The 21947-nt window shown below is 34.7% G+C and overlaps 1 protein-coding gene and 1 long non-coding RNA gene across 5 annotated transcripts in view; both read left to right on the plus strand.

The window, feature by feature from the left end:
• LOC128223562 (multiple epidermal growth factor-like domains protein 6) overlaps positions 1-10138 on the plus strand; it is a 21986-nt gene extending 11848 nt beyond the window's left edge. The window contains exons 6-8 of the mRNA XM_052932839.1: positions 8941-9063; positions 9348-9737; positions 10011-10138. Of these exons, the coding sequence (XP_052788799.1) occupies positions 8941-9063; positions 9348-9737; positions 10011-10138 (641 nt within the window). The remainder of the gene's footprint in view (positions 1-8940; positions 9064-9347; positions 9738-10010) is intronic.
• Positions 10139-12859: 2721 nt separating this feature from the next.
• LOC128223168 (uncharacterized) lies at positions 12860-21590 on the plus strand. 4 transcript variants are annotated; one of them, XR_008259308.1, is made up of 10 exons: positions 12860-14668; positions 14846-14953; positions 15139-15194; positions 15617-15724; positions 16152-16964; positions 17844-18016; positions 19141-19294; positions 19453-20036; positions 20424-20573; positions 20893-21590. It is a non-coding gene; the product is annotated as an uncharacterized LOC128223168 (long non-coding RNA). The 4 variants fall into 4 exon arrangements; XR_008259307.1 differs by lacking the exon at positions 20424-20573 and having other exon boundaries at positions 19141-19298; XR_008259306.1 differs by lacking the exon at positions 20424-20573.
• Positions 21591-21947: the final 357 nt, after the last annotated feature.

Below are 21947 nucleotides of genomic sequence, written 5' to 3' on the forward strand. Positions count from 1 at the left end.
GCAGCATACACATTTGAACAAAATATATTTATAGCATATTTCGAAAATCTCCAGGAAATTTCAAGTTTCAACCTTGGCGTGAATGTTCTATGGCATGTTTTGGGGTAGATACAGACAAGAGTTTGCTCCGAGACTTTGTGGTTCTATGAGAGCTTAAATAAATGTGGACTAGATATCGCATTTGAATCGGAAACTTGTAATGGTTTATGCTTAAATGTTTTTTTTAAGTCACATTGTTCTTGTTCAGATGCGTTCTTTCGGTTTTGTTGTCAAACAGTTAAATTATATCGTCAATACGACAGCGTAATAAACATGTATGTGTTGTTTTACATTTTAACAAAATAACTACAATTTAACGATATAATAATGTGATAATGTTTAATCATTTTGTGACTACTGATAAAAAAGAAATTTGTTTCTGTCGTGAAATACAACATCGATTTATAAAATGATGAATGTAGTAGTAGTAATGTGCAGTTTCGAAAGTATCATCAGCTGATATTTTTATAGGAAATGTTGTTGTATTGTCACCTGTTCTTATCAAATTGTTATTAACGCCGTTCAAAGTCTTTAAATTAGGACTAATCAAGGTGTATTGATGGAGGAATTATGCATGGTGCAAGCTAAATGTATTGCAAGATTTCATATACACGCAGGGCAGTTAAACTCTCCTCAAGTTGTAAGTGATTTACCATTTATATATCCTTAAGAATATTTATATCTGCTCATAATGTATAATTCATCAAATTAAATAACAATTTTATTACAGTGCAGTTTGTAAAGGTTAAAACGAACATGTTTTAAACATATTCAGTCAGTGACGCGAATTTATACGGAGGCTTGAAAAGTTTTCTAAAACGTCTACGAAATAAATATGAACACTCAAATAATGCGTACAAGTTCTGAAGAGGATAAAGTGAATATTTATTAGGATTCCCCTTTCAAATTGTTTTTACATGTAATTTTAAGAAGGTTCAAAGAGGCCATACTGTTTGTTCAAGTAGTAAATATTCGTCAGGAAAGCAAGTTATACATTCTTTAACATGGCATGACAAGTGTTCAAACTTGCATGTGGAGCCGTTCAATCAGAAACCGATTCATTATAAATGCACTCAAAAATATTTTCAGAAACAGTTCGTGCTGTATTTGAGAATGTAGTTTGCTAATAACATGAGGATCGGCCCTCCTTGCACTTACATATTCTCGGATAATGCTGGGTTGAAGATAGAATCTGTGAATATTGCATGCTAGAGACTTGTAAGGCTCTATGTTGAAACTTTGCGGTCTGTTTTTTTTTCTGGAATTACATCACCATCCTTGAAATATAACATAGAAATGTGTTGATTTCAATACACATGTAGTCAACTATGTGCATTCATTTAACAACATACATATACAACTGTATACAAACAGAGATTGCTATATATATACTAGTAGTAGTAGTAGTAGTAGTAGTAGTAGTAGTAGTAGTAGTAGTAGTAGTAGTAGTAGTAGTAGTAGTAGTAGTAGTAGTAGTAGTAGTAGTAGTAGCAGTAGCAGTAGCAGTAGCAGTAGGAGCAGCAGCAGCAGCAGCAGTAGCAGCAGCAGCAGCAGTAGTAGTAGCAGCAGCAGCAGCAGCAGTAGCAGTAGTAGTAGTAGTAGTAGTAGTAGTAGAAGAAGATGTAGTAGTAGTAGTAGTAGTAGTAGTAGTAGTAGTAGTAGTAATATTTTTTTATCGTTTGCTTGAACTTTTCGGTAATATTGATATTATAAGCCCTGATAAGCTACAAGCAAAACCGGTCGGCTTATTAAAGAAAAGAATACCCATGTGCTATTACTTTTTATTTGATTATATGGCTTCCTGCACCAGTACTTAACAATTTTATGACAAACGGACAACCAGAGTTGGATAATTTTACTCTCATTTGTAGAGCTAATTTAATTGGATTCAACCAAAAGAAAATGCTTAATACACAGGTGTGCTATTTCAAGGACAAAATGTATATTGCATTGGGGAACATACTTTCAACATCATTTTTGTCAAATAATGATGGTAAAGGCAACATAAATTATTAGTTATACTTGCCATTAAAGATAAAAAAAGGATATTTTAATTCTTAATGATTTTGACACAAACAAAGTGTTATGGTGACGCTTGAAAATTTATTTTCTTATTTAAACCTTGCCTTTCACATTTTAAAAAAATCATTGGTAATTTTAACGGGACTCGCTCATGTTTTTGTTTAGTGCCCTTTTTGTATGACGAAATAATATGTGGCAAATCATAAGGAGTGTTGCAACTAAGGTACTGACGATTGGAACCCTTCAAGAAATGATGATATATTCTCAAATATTGTCTATGAATTCCACGCTTTGATATAGCGTTAATAACGCGATTCAACAAAAGGCTTAAAAGCTAAGTTATCCTTCTGTTTTGTGTCCTTGTGAGCGTGAGGTCTGATGTCAGAGTTTTATGTTTTTCATTGACTGTACCGACGTGGGTAGCACCGCATTTAAAGCAGAATATTTTGGTTTACTTTAAATGTACAAAAGAGTTAAATAGGTTTATTATAATATATATACGTGCTTTTAAATGCCTTACCGAAAAGTCAATCGGTGCCAAAGCATAAGTCCAATAGCATGAGTCCCTTCCAAGGTAAAAAAGAATGTTTTAATGCAATACTCATAAAATCTACTTAATATACGTTAACAAGTGATGGCATATTTACTCCAAATAAATGCCAATAATCCAATTAACCATTAAATCTGACATCGCATACACATTAAGTATATTGAATTATACAATTATACAGCGTTTATATATTGACACTTTCTTGAAATATCATGGGATAAACGGGTGGTATGTGTGGTAGATTTATGAAAGAAACTTAAGATAAAGTTTAGTTCGTGTGTTGTTTTGCCAATTTATTGGATCATACTTATCTTTTTTTATTACTAAACAAATTGGTTTCATATTATCCTTATGCAAGTGTTGTTAGTTTTATGAACACTCGTATGCGATATCTTTTATCGCATGACCTATTTATGATTCTACCAATAAGTTCATATTAACAAAATACAAATGAAGAAACAAGTAGCAATGTAAATGTTTATGTGATCCTGACCAGAACGATACAGAAAGAGTAAATCCATATCAAGGAAGCAAAGAAGTGATCTTATGTAAATCACTTCCAATAATAGATAAGTTCACAAGAGCTTAAAAGGAAGCAGTCTGTTGACTGAGTTTAAATTGTTTTTGTGTTGGAACGTGCAACATGTCCGGAGACCGTTGGAGCTTAGCTGTGTTTTACATTGCTGTACTGTTCACATATGTTACTGGACCTAAGTTTGTACAGGCGGATTGTCCAGTGTCACGTTGTCAATGGTTTCCTTGGAAGTCGTGGTCGGATTGTTCTAGAACTTGTGGAGGTGGCACACGATCAAGAAGTCGTTTGTTTTGTTGCAAATCTAATTTGGCAAGTGACATAGCCGCATGTTTAAGTGACTGTGGTAGGGATCCAAACGACCGGTCGGGGTTTCATGACTATGGTAAATGCAACACTTGGTGCTATAATGGCGGAACGGTTTCAACAAATGGGTGTAATTGTCCAGATCTATATTATGGCTACTGTTGCGACACAGGTATTTAAAATACAAACGATTTTTGAATCCTTTAAACGATAATGGTTACACATTTAGCAATAACTTATAATTGTGTGTGCTCTTTTTGATCTTATTCCGAAACCAAAACTTTGATTTTTCAGTCCCAATCATCTTGTTTATAAGAACTTAAACGAGGTCAAAATTTTATTGATATATCAGCGTCCCATATGGGTAGTTACGATTAATCAGTGTCATTCACATTTTGACTTTCTGCTCTTTTAACGTATCTGCTCCGTACAAATACTCTGTATTAAATAATTTCGAAATCAATCGACGAGTTAAATGTTCCCTCAACGTAAATTTAAATATCCATTACGATAAAATCGGAAGTAAATATCGATACACTATACGATCCATACAGTTGTTGATGATCAAACGCATAAGATAGTTGGTATAACTAAAATTTGCACATGTTATCCCTCTGCTTAAGTTTCCATGAGACATTGTCTATTTTGATTGACTTTTATTCATTAATAATACAAAGGAAAATACACGGACCAGCCCAGTAGGCTAAAACAAAAACAAAAAAAAACATGTTAGGAGACATTGAAAGTGTTATTAAATAGAACAGTAAAACCTAATTAGCCTACTCCGCTGGTGCGCACGTTCCGTAAATACTGAATTCTCTTGAACTATTTTTGTATTTATTTGTTGTTATTTATCACGAGTTTCCCGATGTTTTTTGTCAGGCTGTTAAGCGCGATTTTAGGGGCATTCTAAGCGAGATAACACAAAAGTCACCTTAGTTGTTGTTCATTATTGTTATCTGCCCCTGGTCAACTTATGTACATGTATGTTCTGTATATATATATATATATATATAGCGTTGAGGAAAACGAATGCATTGTAATACTATAATATCGAAGGAAGTTATAATTCATCGTTTAAGGTCTTAAAGCATGTTTAAGTTGAATAAGATTCACTAATAGCTCGTCATTACCGGGTGAGATATGGTATCTCAATGTCACTTTTGACAAAGGCAAATGTAGATCGGTTTATGTTAGTTTGATCCTCATAATATTAAACATACTCTAAAAGGAATGAAGTGAGTAGCTAATTAAACCACTCGTATTATTATGTAAGATGTTACCATCATAATCATCATCATGTCATAATTTTGAGGTAAACACTATCATTCATAACAATTTCAGCTTTAAAGTCATTATCTTTTGAGTTGCTTTAAACAGAAAAATATTATATGAACTGTCATAAGGTCAAGGAACTACATTATTCGATATAAATGACTAGCGTTTAAGTTTCAGCAAGTTTGTCGCAAAATTAATGACAGATAAAATGTAGTGGTTAATTTGATTACCGGACAAAACTATGCCAAAGTGCTAATGGAAACAGAAAATTTATGACGATTACTAACATCAAACCGAAATTAGAATATCCAGCAAAACAATTATCAAATATCACGTGTTGACAGACGAATTACTTAGGTGAAAGTAGTTCTTGAGAATCTGAAACGTACGAGCTTGATTAATAAAAGAATAAAATATAGATAAGAAGAATTCATAATAAGTACCTCTTCCCTACAGAACAACTGTGCGAGGGTTGGGATACACGCATCTAACACGAACGGCCATGGTAGATGCTTTTTCCCCCAGCTCAGTTAAGCAAATTCGCGTATAGTTACGTGATAATTTGCTAATTTACGTGCTAGCATGGTTAAATTATTGGATCAGCTATCTGAGGTGGGAGAAAAGGATTTCCAGCATGGTCAAATATTTGGATCTACTTAATCTGAGTTGGTAGAAAATAACATCCAACAAAATTCAGAACAAAGTTTACTCAATAAACATGTAAAACATACCAAACGAAACAAGAAGACAAAAAAAACAAATACATCCGCGATGATCAACAGCTATTTTGCCACAGGTGACAGCTGGTTTTTACGTGTATAAATAAATCAGTCAATGCTGTTTATGATATATCAATCGCACACCGTGGGCCGAAATTAAAATTGTTGTTTTTAAATGCACTATTAACATGGCTCTGGTATGCAATAGGGGTCCATAGTTAATACAAACAGGATAATAGAAAGGGGGCACTCAATATCCGGGCATAAAAGGCAAACCGTCGGTAGGAACCTCAGGCACGGAACACGTCTAGAACTTTTTGTCGGTTCGACAGAACTTCCCTTTAGTTGGGCGCTATGTGTAGATTGCCTCCGTTTGTGTCTTTTTATAAAGGGCGCCTCACAACCACACTCAAAGACCTGATACAGTTTTTTGTTTCATTCAAACACTAACGAAATACTTGTCAAATACAGAATTCCAGAACATTATTCCAGTAAATAATAAGAACAGTGCATGAATTGATTCACGTGGAATGCACATGGAAATACATAATGCACACTTTCGTAGTTCTTTTTCATTAAAATTAATAAACTATTAAGAACATAAATACGAGTGGGCTTATTAGGCACTCTGTAGCTGCTTAATATTATTTACCAATTTGTTTAACAAACATATGTAAAATATGATTGAAATCTATAAAAGATATTGCTAGAAAATCAGCTTGTGTCTGATATAGAGCGTAATAAAAGGAATTCAGAAAGAGGAGGGATAGAAATTGAAAATGATAGAGTCTCAGAAAGATGTAAACATCATTTTCATCAGATCAAAATCCAGCATCACATATTAAACACATCACATTAGACAAGGGACACGGGCTGAGATTGACCACATGTTCACATTTAATACAATACCCATAATACAATGAAGTTTTGTGACTTTGACAGTAGTCATGTGACGTATATAATTGTGTAGTTTCGTACAATGGGAGAAATAATACACCTCTCCACAATACACTTGTGTTAAGTATAAGGTAAAACCCGACTTCGAATTATGACCGACAGTATGCATACAATAACAACCGCATATGCCAAACTAGAGATTGTTTATATAGTTCCAATATTAAAAACAGTTTTTAAACTGAGAATATTCAAGATAGACTGCTAACGTCAACGTTTGTTCAAATATTCGCGTTCCATCGACAGTTTTGTCAGACATTTTCATCAGATTTCCTTTTATTGCGATAAAACCTTATCACCAAGATCAACTTTCCAAACTTATTTTATATAAAACCTGTAAGTTGAATCACCATTTTGCGCAATATCAATATCTTACCCTTGACCTGTTTTTTTATATTTAACGAGCGTTTATATACAACATCTTAAATGTTGTTATTAAGTGAATAGTGGAGGAAAGTGATCAATTAGAAAACAAGAGGTATTTTGTGTTTCGGAATATTGTACACAATTTTTCGAACGATCCGGACTTCCATATCCCTTAAGCACTTCTTCTTTCATTAAATGAAATAAGTTAGTGTACACATTGAAAAAAGCATTTGTATATGCTTTAGAATATTCATTTGTGTTCTAAGATAATAAATAAAAGTCCTACATCAAAAGTTTCATTATTGTACGTCTTATAATGTTAAAGCAAATAAGTGCTTAACAGATTTAACCTTTAAGTGTTGACCGCTTTACTGAAATAGTAACGTTCAGTGATTTATCAAATTAAACATAAATCACCCTTTTCGGGCATGCTTAAAACATATCATGGTTGTAAAAGGTTCTAATACGGAAGATTGAGAAGTTACCTAAATCGTCTGAGAGATAAATATTAACTCTTAAAGAACACTTTCAGGGATTTGAGAATAATAAAGGGTTTCCTTGTTTTAAAGGGTTTAATATAGTTTTCTTACAATCTGTATTAAACGTGATTTCCTTAAGTTGTTTTGAACAAGCAATGATGGTCGTTTAAGTATAATTTTTTCTAACATCGCATAAAAACATTTGTTTTGGCACTTCCTAAATGTTTACCATTTATGGTGTTAGATGCGATTTACAGCAATTGATAATGTCAAAAAAGCCTTATTCAAACTGACTGCTGACGTAGATGTACACTTTAATGTTCATGTAGTTAAGTCTATCTGTGTGAAAGTCATACAAAGTGCTTTCACATTGATACTGTTAGAGATGCGTCATTTCGTTGATTCTAGCATGTCATATATGTATAATTATATAATAAATATTGAATAATTTGAAGGTAGCATTTAATCACTTTGATATAATTCAACAATTGTTTCTGTATGTTGCGTGCTTAAGTATCACACGTAGTTAATTATTTGTATTTTGCTATTTGTGTTTCAAGATTATTATAGTTCTGTTTTTTACTGGAGTTCGTGTCTAGTTTTAGTTCATAGGTTGGATGATAAAATATACAATAACTATTGACTATCCAATTTTGCGTTACTATGTAAAACATTTTATAGTTGAACGTATATTTCGTTTTCAATTTATATAGCAAACCGATCAATACTAATATAAGCTTAATTTGTTTTAAAGATTATCAAGATAAACTATGATTAGTATCTTTTCAATGGGTTGGACAGTGTCAAATAAGTTGACAATGGCACCATGAAATTCAAGATTGACCTCGTTGTTTACACGTTGAAGCAAGTGAAATGCCTCAAACTGTCCATTTTGTCAGCGAAAATAAACAGCCTCGGCAATGCGTGTCTCGGATTGTTCGTTTCTTGAAAAAGTGGACAGTTGTCGGCCTTCACCCTTACATAAGCTAAACACCAGAATGCATGATTCAGAGCCACATGATTGTCAGTTTCTTTAGAGTTTATTTTCATGTATTGAATGTCACAGTTCAATTGATAAACATGGACACGTAGGAAATAAAACGAATGTTTGTACTGAGATAAACTTATACTCGTTTTATTGATGACAACATGTATGTACAGTTGATGTTTTTCAAGTAAATTCAATTTTGCCGCTTTTTTGTTTTTTTTTGAATGTCAACGCTAAATAAAAAAACGACATTTTTGTTATTATCTCTTTAAGGAACATTAATCAATTAAATAATTCCTTTTTCCAATAGGCCGCCTAAACCTCAGTCACATTTTCATATGAGATTGAGTTGTTACAACCTAAAATTCGGAATCTTATAAAAAAAGATACATTTTTAAAAGTGTAAATTAGATGTCGGATGGACATATTTCATTTGGTCTCACACATACCAAATATGATGGACACGATAGTTCATGTTTTACAGAGAGTACTCAACAGTTCAAAAAGTACACTTAACGCATTAAAATGATTGTCATTATGGCGTGTAAGCGGGCTACCAGTACGTCCAAACGAAACAATTTCAGCACCAACCCTTAATTTATGACACACCAGAAGGACACCTTCAATAGTCGTGTAGTTATAGGGAATAAACAGTCGTTTACGCCAACATTTGTAACCAATTCAGGGAATACGGGTTTCTTTTTAAGTATGTCCATCAATCGCCGAGTGTAAATACCGAAGCTGCACATCATCCTACAATGTATACTGCAAGGAGTGTAACGACAACAATGTATTCTTCAAGCGATACAACGGCGACAAAGAATGCCAGCGTAAGGATATATTTGAAATAAACGTATTATGACAAAATAATTACTCACGTTTGAAAATATATATTTCTTTTGAACAAGGAGAGAAGGTCTTCTTTTTATAGTCCATTTTTCTATAAAACGCGGGAAAAATATGAACGTATCAATCGATAATAAAATCAAACAAAATATTTGTTACAAAAACTGTTTTCTTTTCACAAACTGTATCGTATTTACAGGTTCTTTACAAATGACATTAATAATAGCATGGTGCATACTTGTATACGTATGTCCAACATGTCATTTAGGGATGTGTTCCTGGAACAACCACTATTGTTGGCCAGGGAGCTGCAGAAATGGTCTCACCAAGGACTGCTCGTGCGCAGCGGGGTTTACCAGTGTTTCAAATTATGCGGAAACGTCGTGTCAACCAATTCAGAAACCATCCATCTTAACATGTGACACTGTGGCGATTGGACCAAATGGTGAAAAGAAGACAGCAATGTCATCGAGCAATTCAACCGAGTGTCAGTATTTGCAAGATATATATGGAAATTATCAGCCGACGATTATGCAGTATGATTTGAGCACTGAATACACAATTGACATTTCCAGCTATTCGCGCCCTTCATATATTGTTGAACAAAACTTCGGAATAACGGACGTAACAGTATATATGCAACGCCAATCCGTATCAGGTATGTGTCTCATATATTGGATACAGTAGTTCATTGTATTGTAAATGACAAATGTGGGTATATATTTTAAGGTTTCTTTTCCAGCAATGTACATAACATAACATAAGGAAATATGTGAACACTTTTGCGGCGACGAAACAAATCTCGGCTGTATAATGTACCATTTTGTGCTTGTAAACACTGAAAAAAGTTAACAAACATGTTTGAATTCGGTCGTTAGCGTATATAACATAGTTTACTTTCACTATGAAGTTATAACTGTATTTGTGACAGGTTCGCTCACTACTTTACCAACAAACAGACGACTTACAGATGTAAATTCGAGCCAGTCTGTTAGGAGCGCACATTATGATTCACATAATTTTACGACTACATACACACTCGCAAATGGCCAGGCGTAAGTAAATTGTACGAAAATAAATCAAATTAAATTCCCTGATTCGTTATATTAATTTAATCATGTAATAGAGCAGTTATTTAATTGTTATTCGGGTAACAGTCAATACCGTTGTCCTTTGGTGTCGGGGATGACATTCTGAATTGTTGCCCTCGGCATATTAGCCTCAACAAACAGTTTAGATGTCACCGCTCCACCCTGGAACAACAGTTTTGGCTTTTACATAAATAATCATGAAATAAATGTATACTAGCATTTGCTATTTGTGAACAGGTTGTGTTTGGAACGAAGTGAAAGGTGGGTTACTTGAAAGCCAAAGATACAAGAACCCAAACTGTTCAAGCGCTAAACCTTACCACAAAACTGTAAAACACCGAACAGTCTGCTATCGCTATGACAGCCAACCACCTGAACACTGTTCACAATTATCAACATGTGGCTCTGATCCTTCCATCTGAGCAAACGGATCACGCGGTCATATTTCCACAACGTCGAGTTTGACGGTTGGTTGGATCCTGTTCCTCCAGGGGGAGCCTCACACACCGCTTCATCTATTGAGAGCTACGAAATTCGGGTAAATGAAGTTTTGTCCTCGGAAGGGACGCTAAGGTAGATTACGCAAATAACGTTTTGAGTACAATGGTTAACCACACAGTCACAAACATGGATCTAAATCTTACTTCAGACACACCAGGCTCTATTGTTTAACACTTGAGGTGAAGGTGGCAGGCAATGTTCGACAGTCACGCCGCTTTGTTCTATACGATAACACTTCGTCCATTCAAATCTGGACTGAAAAGCCTTTCAGATTTACATCATCGTCACCTGCTACAGATTACACATGGCAAACCCATCACAGCGATGTCTGTATAAGCTGGAAAGATTATTTTTACAACGATTTCTACATTCAAAATGAACTTCTGAATCCTATTGAGCCCGATCCGGACGATCTCATTAGCCACTCATTCGAGCAAACAACTGGGGAGATACCTGTTTCTGGAACATCGAATGTGTATGGTATTATTGCATACCATATATCGTGGAGCCTGAATCACGGTACATTTTCTGTAGAACAACCTGTCCCTTCATTCAAAAATCAATCATTTTGCAAGGATTTGAATGTTACTGATGGAGATACTTACACACTGAACGTAAAGGCTATTGATATAGCTGGAAATACCCTTAGCGATAACCGAACTATATTTATTGATGGCTCTGCACCACACCTCCACGACCTATGGCTTATTGAAGACACTATAAGATACGATATGCTGTATGTACATAAAAGCACGGACTTGTCCAAAATGAAGATGACGTTTGCCGCACTTGATCCACATAGTGGGATATCTAAAATACATTGGACGTTTGGAATAGCCGACACAATGACCGAGCTTCTAAGTGAGCACCATGCTGTTATGACCATAAATGTACGTATATCTACACGTATATGTAATGGAACTAGTTTCAATCAGGTACCTTACCATACATTTGTGTCTTAAACTGCGTATAATAATTTATGTTTACACACTGTTTCCCTCGTTTCAGGATTCATGCTCATCAGAAGAATGCTACTGCCCAGATATTGGTTCCTGTGCATACATTAACTACACAATACCACTCGACAAATTAAATGTTAAGAATACGCATAATGGCACTCACAACGGAACCTATTATTTTACTGTAAAAGTAACAAACATGGCTGGGCTTTCAACAACGGAACAAATAGACGTGCTTGTTGATGAATGGCCTTCTTCAGATGGTGATGTTTACGAAGGTAAGTTGAACACAATTCATATAATAAAGACACTGCTTGAATTTCTCATTATACAAACTACAACTATACCAATTATGCCTTTGACGTATTATTACGGCCTTGAAGTCGATCGTGCAGCGCTCAATTACAAGTCATATACGTTTCATATGAAGGGGACTACTTCATTTCTTTGCCGGAGTTTCGGGGAATCACTAAACTATGAAGGGGAACCAAAACAGCTTATCATTCATTGCTCATATTAGGCTCATGCAGGCCGGTAAGCAAATTGTACATGTTTTTTTGGCGGGAAACAAAATATTTATGAACTAAGATTGATATGTATGTATTCGCATTTATATAAACAGTCGCCGTCTGTCAATCAAAATAAACGCTTATCCAATGATATATCGATTCTAGATACAACATCAGTATCGCATCCGCGCCATTTTTTCGTCTGCATTGTCCAAATTTTGGATTCTCTACTACTTTTGGTCGAGTTGGTTAAATGATGTCATAGGGGTGTATGTATTCTGACAGCCGATACCCAGAAGGATTGGTAGGTGGTGTGTAATTTAATCCATTCCCGAAGCTTTAAAAATGAGCGGTTTCATTAAACAATTGACTGTACAGAACATAGACGGAAACTGCGACATATTTTGCATATACCAAGGTATACGGTGCAGGACTTTTTTAAACCAGTCTCGAGCGATGTTTGATATTTAACCTTAGAATGCTCAAGGTCGTAGGTAACCGATTAAAAAGTTTTAAGTTATAAAATAATTATTGACAATCTTACTTCATGCCATCAATGTATTGAGTTATTCAACAGGTACTGATTTTAAGAGATGTACAGTTATGTACAAAGTAAATCTACACATAGATGCTAAGCTGGTATTGTCATTTGCAAAAAGGTTTGTACATTATCAAATATGATTGTAAGTTATCAATTATTAGACACGGCCTGGGGGCCGCGTCTATAGGGATACATGTTTGCAATTGTCAATGGGGAAGTGTATACGGATAAATTTTAGTTATGAAAAAAAGAAGATTTGTTAATGATATCAACTCTTATTCAACTTTACTTAAAAATTTCGTCAATAACCGTTGGAGGTAGCCGTTGATGCGTGTAAAGCTTCCAAAACGTCATATAAAACGAATAAGCCTAATGCTTAAAACAGGAAATTAAAAAAGGTTATTTTCTGTGTTTTTGTATTGATTGGTCGCCGGTCATACGAGTTCGTTATTTTAGAATTTAATTTCTGTGAAAACGATTTATATACACGCTGTGGTAGTAAATAAGCATGTGAGAATTTACGGGCATATTGTGAATAATAGTTTTAATTATTCATAAGTGCCTTAACACGACATTATTTGACTATTTTAAATTTAAGTGATATAAAATGGAAGTACAAAGCATAATTCACACGATTTTACTAACAAATATAAGTCGCAATAACGAAATTAACACAATTTAAATTTAACTGATGTAAAATGAAAGTTCAAAGCGTAATTCACACGATTTAAAACAAACATTAATGAATAAAAGTAGGCCGAAATGATATCTCGGCCGAATCGACCCGACACCAATAATTTTATCGGTGATAATGCAGGGTACTTGTCTAAATAATTTACGCATGCCGGAGACGATCGAGTAACTACGATCTAAAAAGTTGATTAAACTGTCATAGTTCGGCTATGTCCGTGTTTATAGCGTTCTCCTACATCTTTTTGCGGGGAAAGAAAACGCGAAAACTGATAATGGTAAGAGGTGTTGTACCGCTATGGCTCTGGTTGCATTATTAGCCTGTTTTAGTTACGAACACAACCACATGTCCTCATTAACGGCTGTCGATGTAGACTGTATACTGAATGAGGGAAATGCTTTGTATTCTATCATAGTTGAAAGTATAAACGAGGCTCGATATTTATCGCATAATGATTTGCCAACATCCGTTAGGTTTAGAAATGATTTATTTTGTCCGCAATATATGCTTAATGTTTACTATGGTAACGTAAACGGTGATAATGACGTCCATTTGGGTCAATCCCCATGTTTCATGAACATAAATAGATATATATTAATATTCAATAAAACCCATTCAGCCGAGTCTTTGATGCCTAACATCAACATTCGTCTTGTTATCCCTTGTATCTATTCTTAAGTAAACGTGGAAGGATAAGTGCGTTGGTAGTGGATTCGCCGGATCACTTGCAAAACGCCCAAACCAACTGAAAAACCGGGTGACTGGTTCTTCCCAACAAATAAATTATACAACCCTATTAACCTTTTAGGCCGACAGAGGCACTCCTGCCGTTTACTGCTGCCACCATTAAAATAAACCATAGAGGAAAGTGCCCGGAGTTGGGATTGAACCCACAACTGCCGAAACACTAGCACAGCGCTCATACAAACTGAGCTAACAGGGCAGCTGGTTATTACCCACACACACTACCATGCATTAGACAGGTTGTTTCCAAATTCTATTTTAACTTGGAATATCAAGATTTGTTTCAGCAAAACGTAAAAGTAGCCTGATCGTGCTCGGAGTGTTCGAACTATCCTGTTACCTTGACAACCAGTCATACCCCCATGCGAAAATCGCCCTGTTCAACTACCTACGTAAAGACGACGGATATTGACAGAAATGACGACAGTATCAGTATCTAGCATAGCAATGTGTACCTGAACAGAAATAACTAAATATTCAAGGAACCCAACAGAGGACAAACATCAATGTTTCACCTTAAAGACCACAGGAACATTGAATGAAGAGGATAAAGGTAAATAATGAGGGTTGACCAATTTTAATCGATATTATTTTTAAGTGATGTAGATACAATATTTGGTTAAAATTTGGCCAGTTGATATTGCATAACCTAGTTAGACTATTCCAAATTATCTTTTAAATATTTGTTTGTAAAAGGCTTGTTTCTAAAGTCAGAACGCCTCATTTTCAGTTCCAAAAAAAGAAAACGGAGGGATTTCTTTGAAACAAAATTAAATGCGTCGATGATGACGAATGGATGTGGATAATGTTAGGATTATCTCATGCGCGGTTCTGTAAGGTATGCGTCTGGCATAATTTACATTCCACACGTTGCGATTCTTAGTTTGTATCCAAGATTTGTCTTTATAGCCAGGTTAAGAGGTACCATAAGCCACTTTGTGTCCAGGAGGTACACTTGTGGGTTTGAGTATTTACGTGATCAGTTGTGTAATTGTGTAATAACTACCTTATTGTTCTGAACAGGCCCGGGGGATGATGACGAACCAGCCAGATATTAAATTGGTGTACCGCAACGTCTGGTAAGCATTTAGTGATTAGATAACGGTATGAAAGTTTCTTAAATACCAATCATAAATCCACATGAAATACGCACTACATATCACAAAAAGGTAGTCTGTACCCCCCCCCCCCCCCGCCCTAGTGTAATACGGTCGTACTCTACTGTCTGTCTGTCTGTCCGTCCGTCCGTCCGTCTGCCTGAATGTCAGGCTGTCTGCGAAGTGGTTATAGGACATGGCTAACCTTATCCTTAGTATGGGCAATAACCGCCTATGTAATATATTTCATGAATGTTCTCAAAATCGTTGAATTAATGATCTCATCTGCGCTATTTTTCAATGGTATGGCTACATATTGACTTGAGTATGCCTTAAATGATTGTGTACAGTTATTTGTTATCCATTAACAGAAGTATGTATAAAACATTGTGTCTTCTCTGCAGATTCTGGTGTGCCAATAAGTTTATCCACAAAGCAGTCAAGCAACGTGAGACGACGACATGCAGCTATGAATCAGATACTTCAGGTGGATGAAGATGTTAGTCACTCCTGTAAGACTTGTTTGTGTGTAGAAACATACAAAAAATGAATAGTGTTGTTTTCTTAAATGCGTGCCAAGTTAAGCCTTATAAACAGACACTTAAATATTAAAAAAAATCCGGCAAGGGATGTTTTTCTCTACAATTTCTGCATCATGCGGTCATCTGACCAATGAAAACACAAGCAATTATTATGAATCTTTCAGTTTTTCGTGATATCTTTCCATTTCTCATAATTCACCATTTTTCCGAGAGTTAATCAGTTTGGCATATTGTCTTTTAATACATGTCAATCTTTGCATACTGTTAAACTATTAAATTCTGTAAAATATGTAATCACAGGTTTGACAAATTTAATCTTTTCAATTGGACTCTGTCACTTTTACGTTAAAACCTAAGCTGATTTAACAAATAAAATATCTTATTCTGCTTTGAAAAGAGAACTTGCATAGTGGACTTGCCAGGTAAATGGGCTTCCTTTTAGACATCATCGAAATGTAAAGGTAAATGTAACTTGATATAATTCTTTAAGTGCATAAGGAAAAAATGGCTGTTATATATTTGACCGAAATGGCTATTGCTGCTTTGTATGCATTTCACAAAATCTAAAACTTGTTATCTACTCTGTCTGGGCATAAATGTTACTAAAATGCTGTCACAACAGTAAGAAAATGGTCAAGTATCAATATGGTTTTAAAGTTGAATCAAAGACAGGAGCGTTTTGTTTGCATAAGGCTTAACATAAGAACGCAAATTTAAACATTTAAAGTTACCAGTATAAATATGTAAACTATCATAGCCCTTGGAAGTCTGTAAATTAGTTAATTTATTGCGATCACATGTTGTGTATTTGATTTTTCATCAGCTGCCAGTTCCTTGTGTTATTAAATAGGGACAGTTTACAACTTTAAATCCCGATTAGTTTTGGTATGAGGCGTATAATAAAACTGACTATGACCTCAGGCTAGTGATACAAGTAATATCTGAGAGAAAATGTATTATAAACCTTTCACCAAAGGATTTGACATTTGTTTTATCTGAGTTAATGTAATATTTTCTGAGATATTAAACTGAAAGAAACAACACAAATTGCTTATCTTAAGTACACTTTATTTCAAAGCAATCATTCATTTCTTCATTCTTTTTCCGTTGTTGGGGATGACACGAGAGTTGCATAAAACTGTACTCGGTTCGATTGTCCGACAGATGTCTGCGTACACAGGACCTATACAACTTTACAGAAGAAAGAAGTGTATGTCTTTTCAGTAAAGTATTAAGTATTGGTAATGAAGACAAACATGCAAAGAGCAAAGCTGCACAAAACGTCTAAGTGCCGTAGTATGTGTGCTTCTGAAATTGAATCGCACAATGTTACCGCAATATATCAGATGCTTGAAATAAAAGGTAGGGATGAAGATAATTCATCGTTTCTTTGTGAGCACTTACACATGTACACAAATAATACAATTATATATCTTTCCAAGATTCTTGAGATACCAAGGCATTGGTTCCGACGAATCATTCTACATTTGCGTTAATGGAATCAAAAAGCTGATTTGGAGTGAATCGCAACAGTGGGTCCTGTATTCATTGAACAAACATCGCCTTTGAATAGAACCGGTCCGAACATTATTGTTGACTTTTTTTCTCCTTTACAGCACATAATGGTATTGCTTCTTCGCCGTATCTGGAATGGCGTCTAGATACATTTTCCCTGTACCCTACGTTCTCTTGTGGATGCCTTAGTTATAAACTACGCCGTTTACAATTACAAGATGCGGACAATAATCGCAAGATTGACATTAACAAGCATGCGTACAACAATGCCGGTCATTATCTTTCTCTAGTAATTGAACACTTTCTTCACCAGTCAAAATATCCTCCCGGACAAACTTTTATATCTGATATAGATCCACCAGCGAATAACAAGTGACAAACAACTCGGCGCGTATGACAATTAGTGAACCGTTGTACGTTGGCTAACGATTTATCATCAACACTGCATACTAAGCAGTTGTATTTTCGGAAGATGGATTTGTTCCCACAGAGAGCAAAGATCAGTTTATTGTCCCATTTGTAAATATATCTGGGATTGTAATAGAAGTTGAATATCCAACCATTGTTTTTTCAGATAACTGATGCATTTATATGACATGGAGATACGTGCGTCCGTGTCAAATTACGTTGGTCAATTGCGGAAAAGGCAATTGCTATGGCATTCTATCAATGGACGTTAGTTAGCTCACGACGAAGAGGGTCGAAGGATCCTTCTCACGTGACAATCTATTATCTATCGATATAACGGTAAGAATATGGTTTGGTTTCATTCCTCAACAATTGAAACATGCGGTTGTATATTCTTAATCTTAGTGTGAAAAGTCATATATTTGGAGCACAACCTACACAAATATGACATAATGCTGATACATTCATTAGTTTTCTACATGAAGACATAAATTTAATCTTTTATAAGGCGAGCTATGACTTTATCGTGCATTTCTTAGCTACCACTGTTTCTGAAAATTGACCTCATTTGCAGGTGGTGTTTGTATCCGTCCGTTCTGAATCGAAATTACTTTATCAGTTTATATTTTATTTTTTACTCTATCATTCATTGTTCCATGTTGATGCCTGTTCTGGTGAGGTTAATATTTTTAATTTTGTAATTTCTCATTAACGTTTGTACAAGTCTGAGGTTATTGCCATACAAACTAGTTTAAAAGTGGACTCGTGTTTCAGTGAAGTCGTGTTTCACTGACAGTTTCAAGGCGGTAATCCTAACATTTATGTGTAATTATTTTAATGAGTGTGTGGTCAATCTGGAGTGTTTGTATTGTTGTTTGGACCCTTACCTTACTCCTCTGAACAGGGTTTATTTTTTAATTTGTGACGATTGCTGTTCCTGTTGCAGACATATGAAGAAATATGTCCATTGATGGACAGGACAACACATTCTTCGACATATGACATAAATACATATACATATTAAGACTAAATAATACTTTGAACACAACTGTATCAAAGTATACACAGTCAACAAACAATTTTTGAGTAGCTGCAGAAATGTCGCAAAGACTAATGGTGCAAATGTTGTTTTCAACTTCCATACTTGATCTGAATCTTAGACGAAATTCAATCGGTATACCCTTTATATTCTTAATGTTTAAAGACACTTAACATTTAGTGTCGCTTCAGTAAATAACAGAAAACTCAATGATATTCAAATTTTCATTTAGCTTATTTCCAATCTCTTTATTTGATTTTTCACAGTTTGGATTTTGGCCACATGTATACGTTCCTACATGGCAACCTACTTGACAAAACAAAGGTATAAGGGGAGAAAAGGATCAAGTTACACACAAACGATAAAGAAATATATTTTGCAAGACATGATCATTTTTGATACTTGGTATTGGTTGTTTCCACAGAGTTGGTAACGGACACATCGCCACCCACGGAGGGAAAAACAATGAGCTAGTCGTTTCAATGTTTGAAATTACAGGGAAAACATGCATGGTTACACCCCGCGTTTTGAAATGCAGATGGACCTTGGTTATTAAGCTGACATATACACGATTCAAAGTAGGTCGGTGAACAGACTACTACTGTACAGACGTTATATCATTTATGGTTGTCGGTTTAATGCAAAGTAAATCAAAATGTGCATTCAAAGTTTCATGTGTATTAAGCCAGCATTCGATGTTGTCTTTTGACACTCAAGACTTTAAACTTTATTCCAGGCAGCATTTATTGAGGAGTTGTCAAGGCCATTGATGCCACGGGACATAAAAGTGATATTATGGTAACACCAGGGGTAATCATCGATCCTCTTCCACCCAAAGGCTACGATTGTAATCTATTGTAACCGATTTGAACAAGTTAAGGTCATTGCATTGTTAGATAATTTGAAGGATAATCGGACGAAGGCAATTGTTGCAAGTTAGACAAAGATGCATTTGATAGAATGAGAGGATTTATCGAAAATACTTTTGTAGACTCAGTTATTCTTCAAATCAATCGTTTCATGACCAGAGTCCAAACTGCTCTAAATTATAAACACATTACTGCAAATGATAATACTAATTTCAAAAAAACATCTTAGAAACAATTTATTGACAAAACAAATGTGCGTCTTTTATTGTAAACAAGCAAAGCTTTTCGTGTTCAGCAAATAAGACTGGATAAATGTTCACTTGAAGACAGTGGCAACTGCTAGAGGACTTACATTACACAATACAGAAACATCAAACGTACACATCAGGGCTACATACAATGGACAACATAGCCTCCCTATTCACCATCATCCATCCTCCTGCCTTGTCAGGTAAGACTATACAGTACCTAATAACGACTTCAAATACTTTTGTTATGTTTGCGAAATAATTTAGGCAAAACTCTGCTTTACACTAAAGTTTAATTGTGATAAAAATGTATTGATTAGTTTTTAAATACTAAAATAAAAAGTGCACAAAGAAATTAACTGCAAAAAGCATTATCGAATAAAAAAGAAAATCACACGGTATCAAATTATTAGACCGACCATTTTACTCAACGATTTAGACATATCAATTGTTTTAGGATTTGCGATGGAGAGTACAAACATTTTAGTTTAAAAATTATTTTACAACGATTGTGAAGGAAGTTATGAAAAGTTATACTAAGTCACTTTCGTTGGCACGATGTTGCGCGAGATTGGTGTCTTGTGTTGTAGGGGAAACATGAGTGCCCGGAGAAAACCCACTTGTGCACTTGTTCGGCTTGGTGACCACTAAACAAATTCGCCTTGGTGAGAAGCGAGTGCGCTAAACACTGCGCTAACCGGGAAATCAAACATGTTCAAAGATAGCATTATATAATCATGGTATATTTAATTATTATCATTCCGAATTGTCTACATTATGTCAATCTGTTTTGGTATACATGTTTAGAATAATTATACTGCTCGAACCTAGTTATGGTGGCTACATTGAACTTTAAATAGGATTGCATATATAACTATGTACATGATTAAATTGTTTAGTTGCAGCTTACCATGTTTATTTTGGTAGAAAAGTCAGAGGTCATGCCAAGTTAATCACATAAAAAAATGTGGGCTTAGTTAATCTTCTTAATTAGTACTTAATTTCTTATAAGGCTGACTATTTGTGATATTTTACAAACAATTATTAATATATTTTCAGGAATTCCAATGCTTGCATCTAGTAACAAACATTCCATACACTTCCGGGAATTCCAGTTTTGCATAGCCCCGTTGTGGGATCAAAAAAAGGATTCACCGATTCTTGACTTCTACTATTACACCGCACATATGTATGACATTTTGGCTCCGTCATCTACGATAATTTCTCCGAAGATATCAGAGTTATTCCTTACTATAACATGATTGTACATATCCAGTACGGATTTAGAGTGCTCACAGGACAATATTCACAATGTAATAATTTACTTGTTCTATGTCTTTGGCGTTTACCCAGTGTCATTAAACCAGGTTTATGTTTGAACCTTTTGCTACTGAGCTTGTTTCTATAGTTTTTGAAATAGGTATTGGTAGTGGAAAAGCGTAACTGTTGCAAATCTGTTGTTTTTTATAGTTCATTATTTAGCTTTCAATATATTCATAGCTGTGCCTTACTGTAGTTTGATGTTTTATCTTAATTTTGTTCTTGAAATTTATTTATTTTTGATATCATGTATCATTTAAACGTCAACTGTCGTTCGTGTATTTGCTGTATAATCATCTATGCTAGTGTTTATAGTTCTTTTGGCTTAGATTTCCATTGATTTACTTTTTATATGGTCGCGTTGCTGTCTGTTTTTAAACAACGTTGAAACAAGTTTGATTGTCGTTTCCTTTAAACCTAATAAATATCTGTGTGTGGTATTTTTGTGTTCCTGCAATAATCAATATATCTGATTGTATGACCTTAAGATTGCAAGTCATACGAAAAAAGTCAAACGATATACGAATTCCATACAAAATATGACAGCTTCATCACAAATCAAAAGAAACGTTTACGTACTAAGTAGTTACATGATTACTAAGTAATCCTTAGAGGATTTTTTTCAGAAAAAGTGTTAAATATTTTCAAAAATATATTATTGTAATGGTATGTGTTTTCCTGGCAATCAATTTTGCAACATCAAATAGTTATGGCATTTGCTTATTAAGTTGATATGATGACGACTTATTTTTGTCGACATAACCAATTGAACCTTACTAATATGTTGATTTTAT

This window comes from Mya arenaria, chromosome 17, assembly GCF_026914265.1.
Source record: "Mya arenaria isolate MELC-2E11 chromosome 17, ASM2691426v1".
Classification (NCBI taxonomy): domain Eukaryota; kingdom Metazoa; phylum Mollusca; class Bivalvia; order Myida; family Myidae; genus Mya; species Mya arenaria.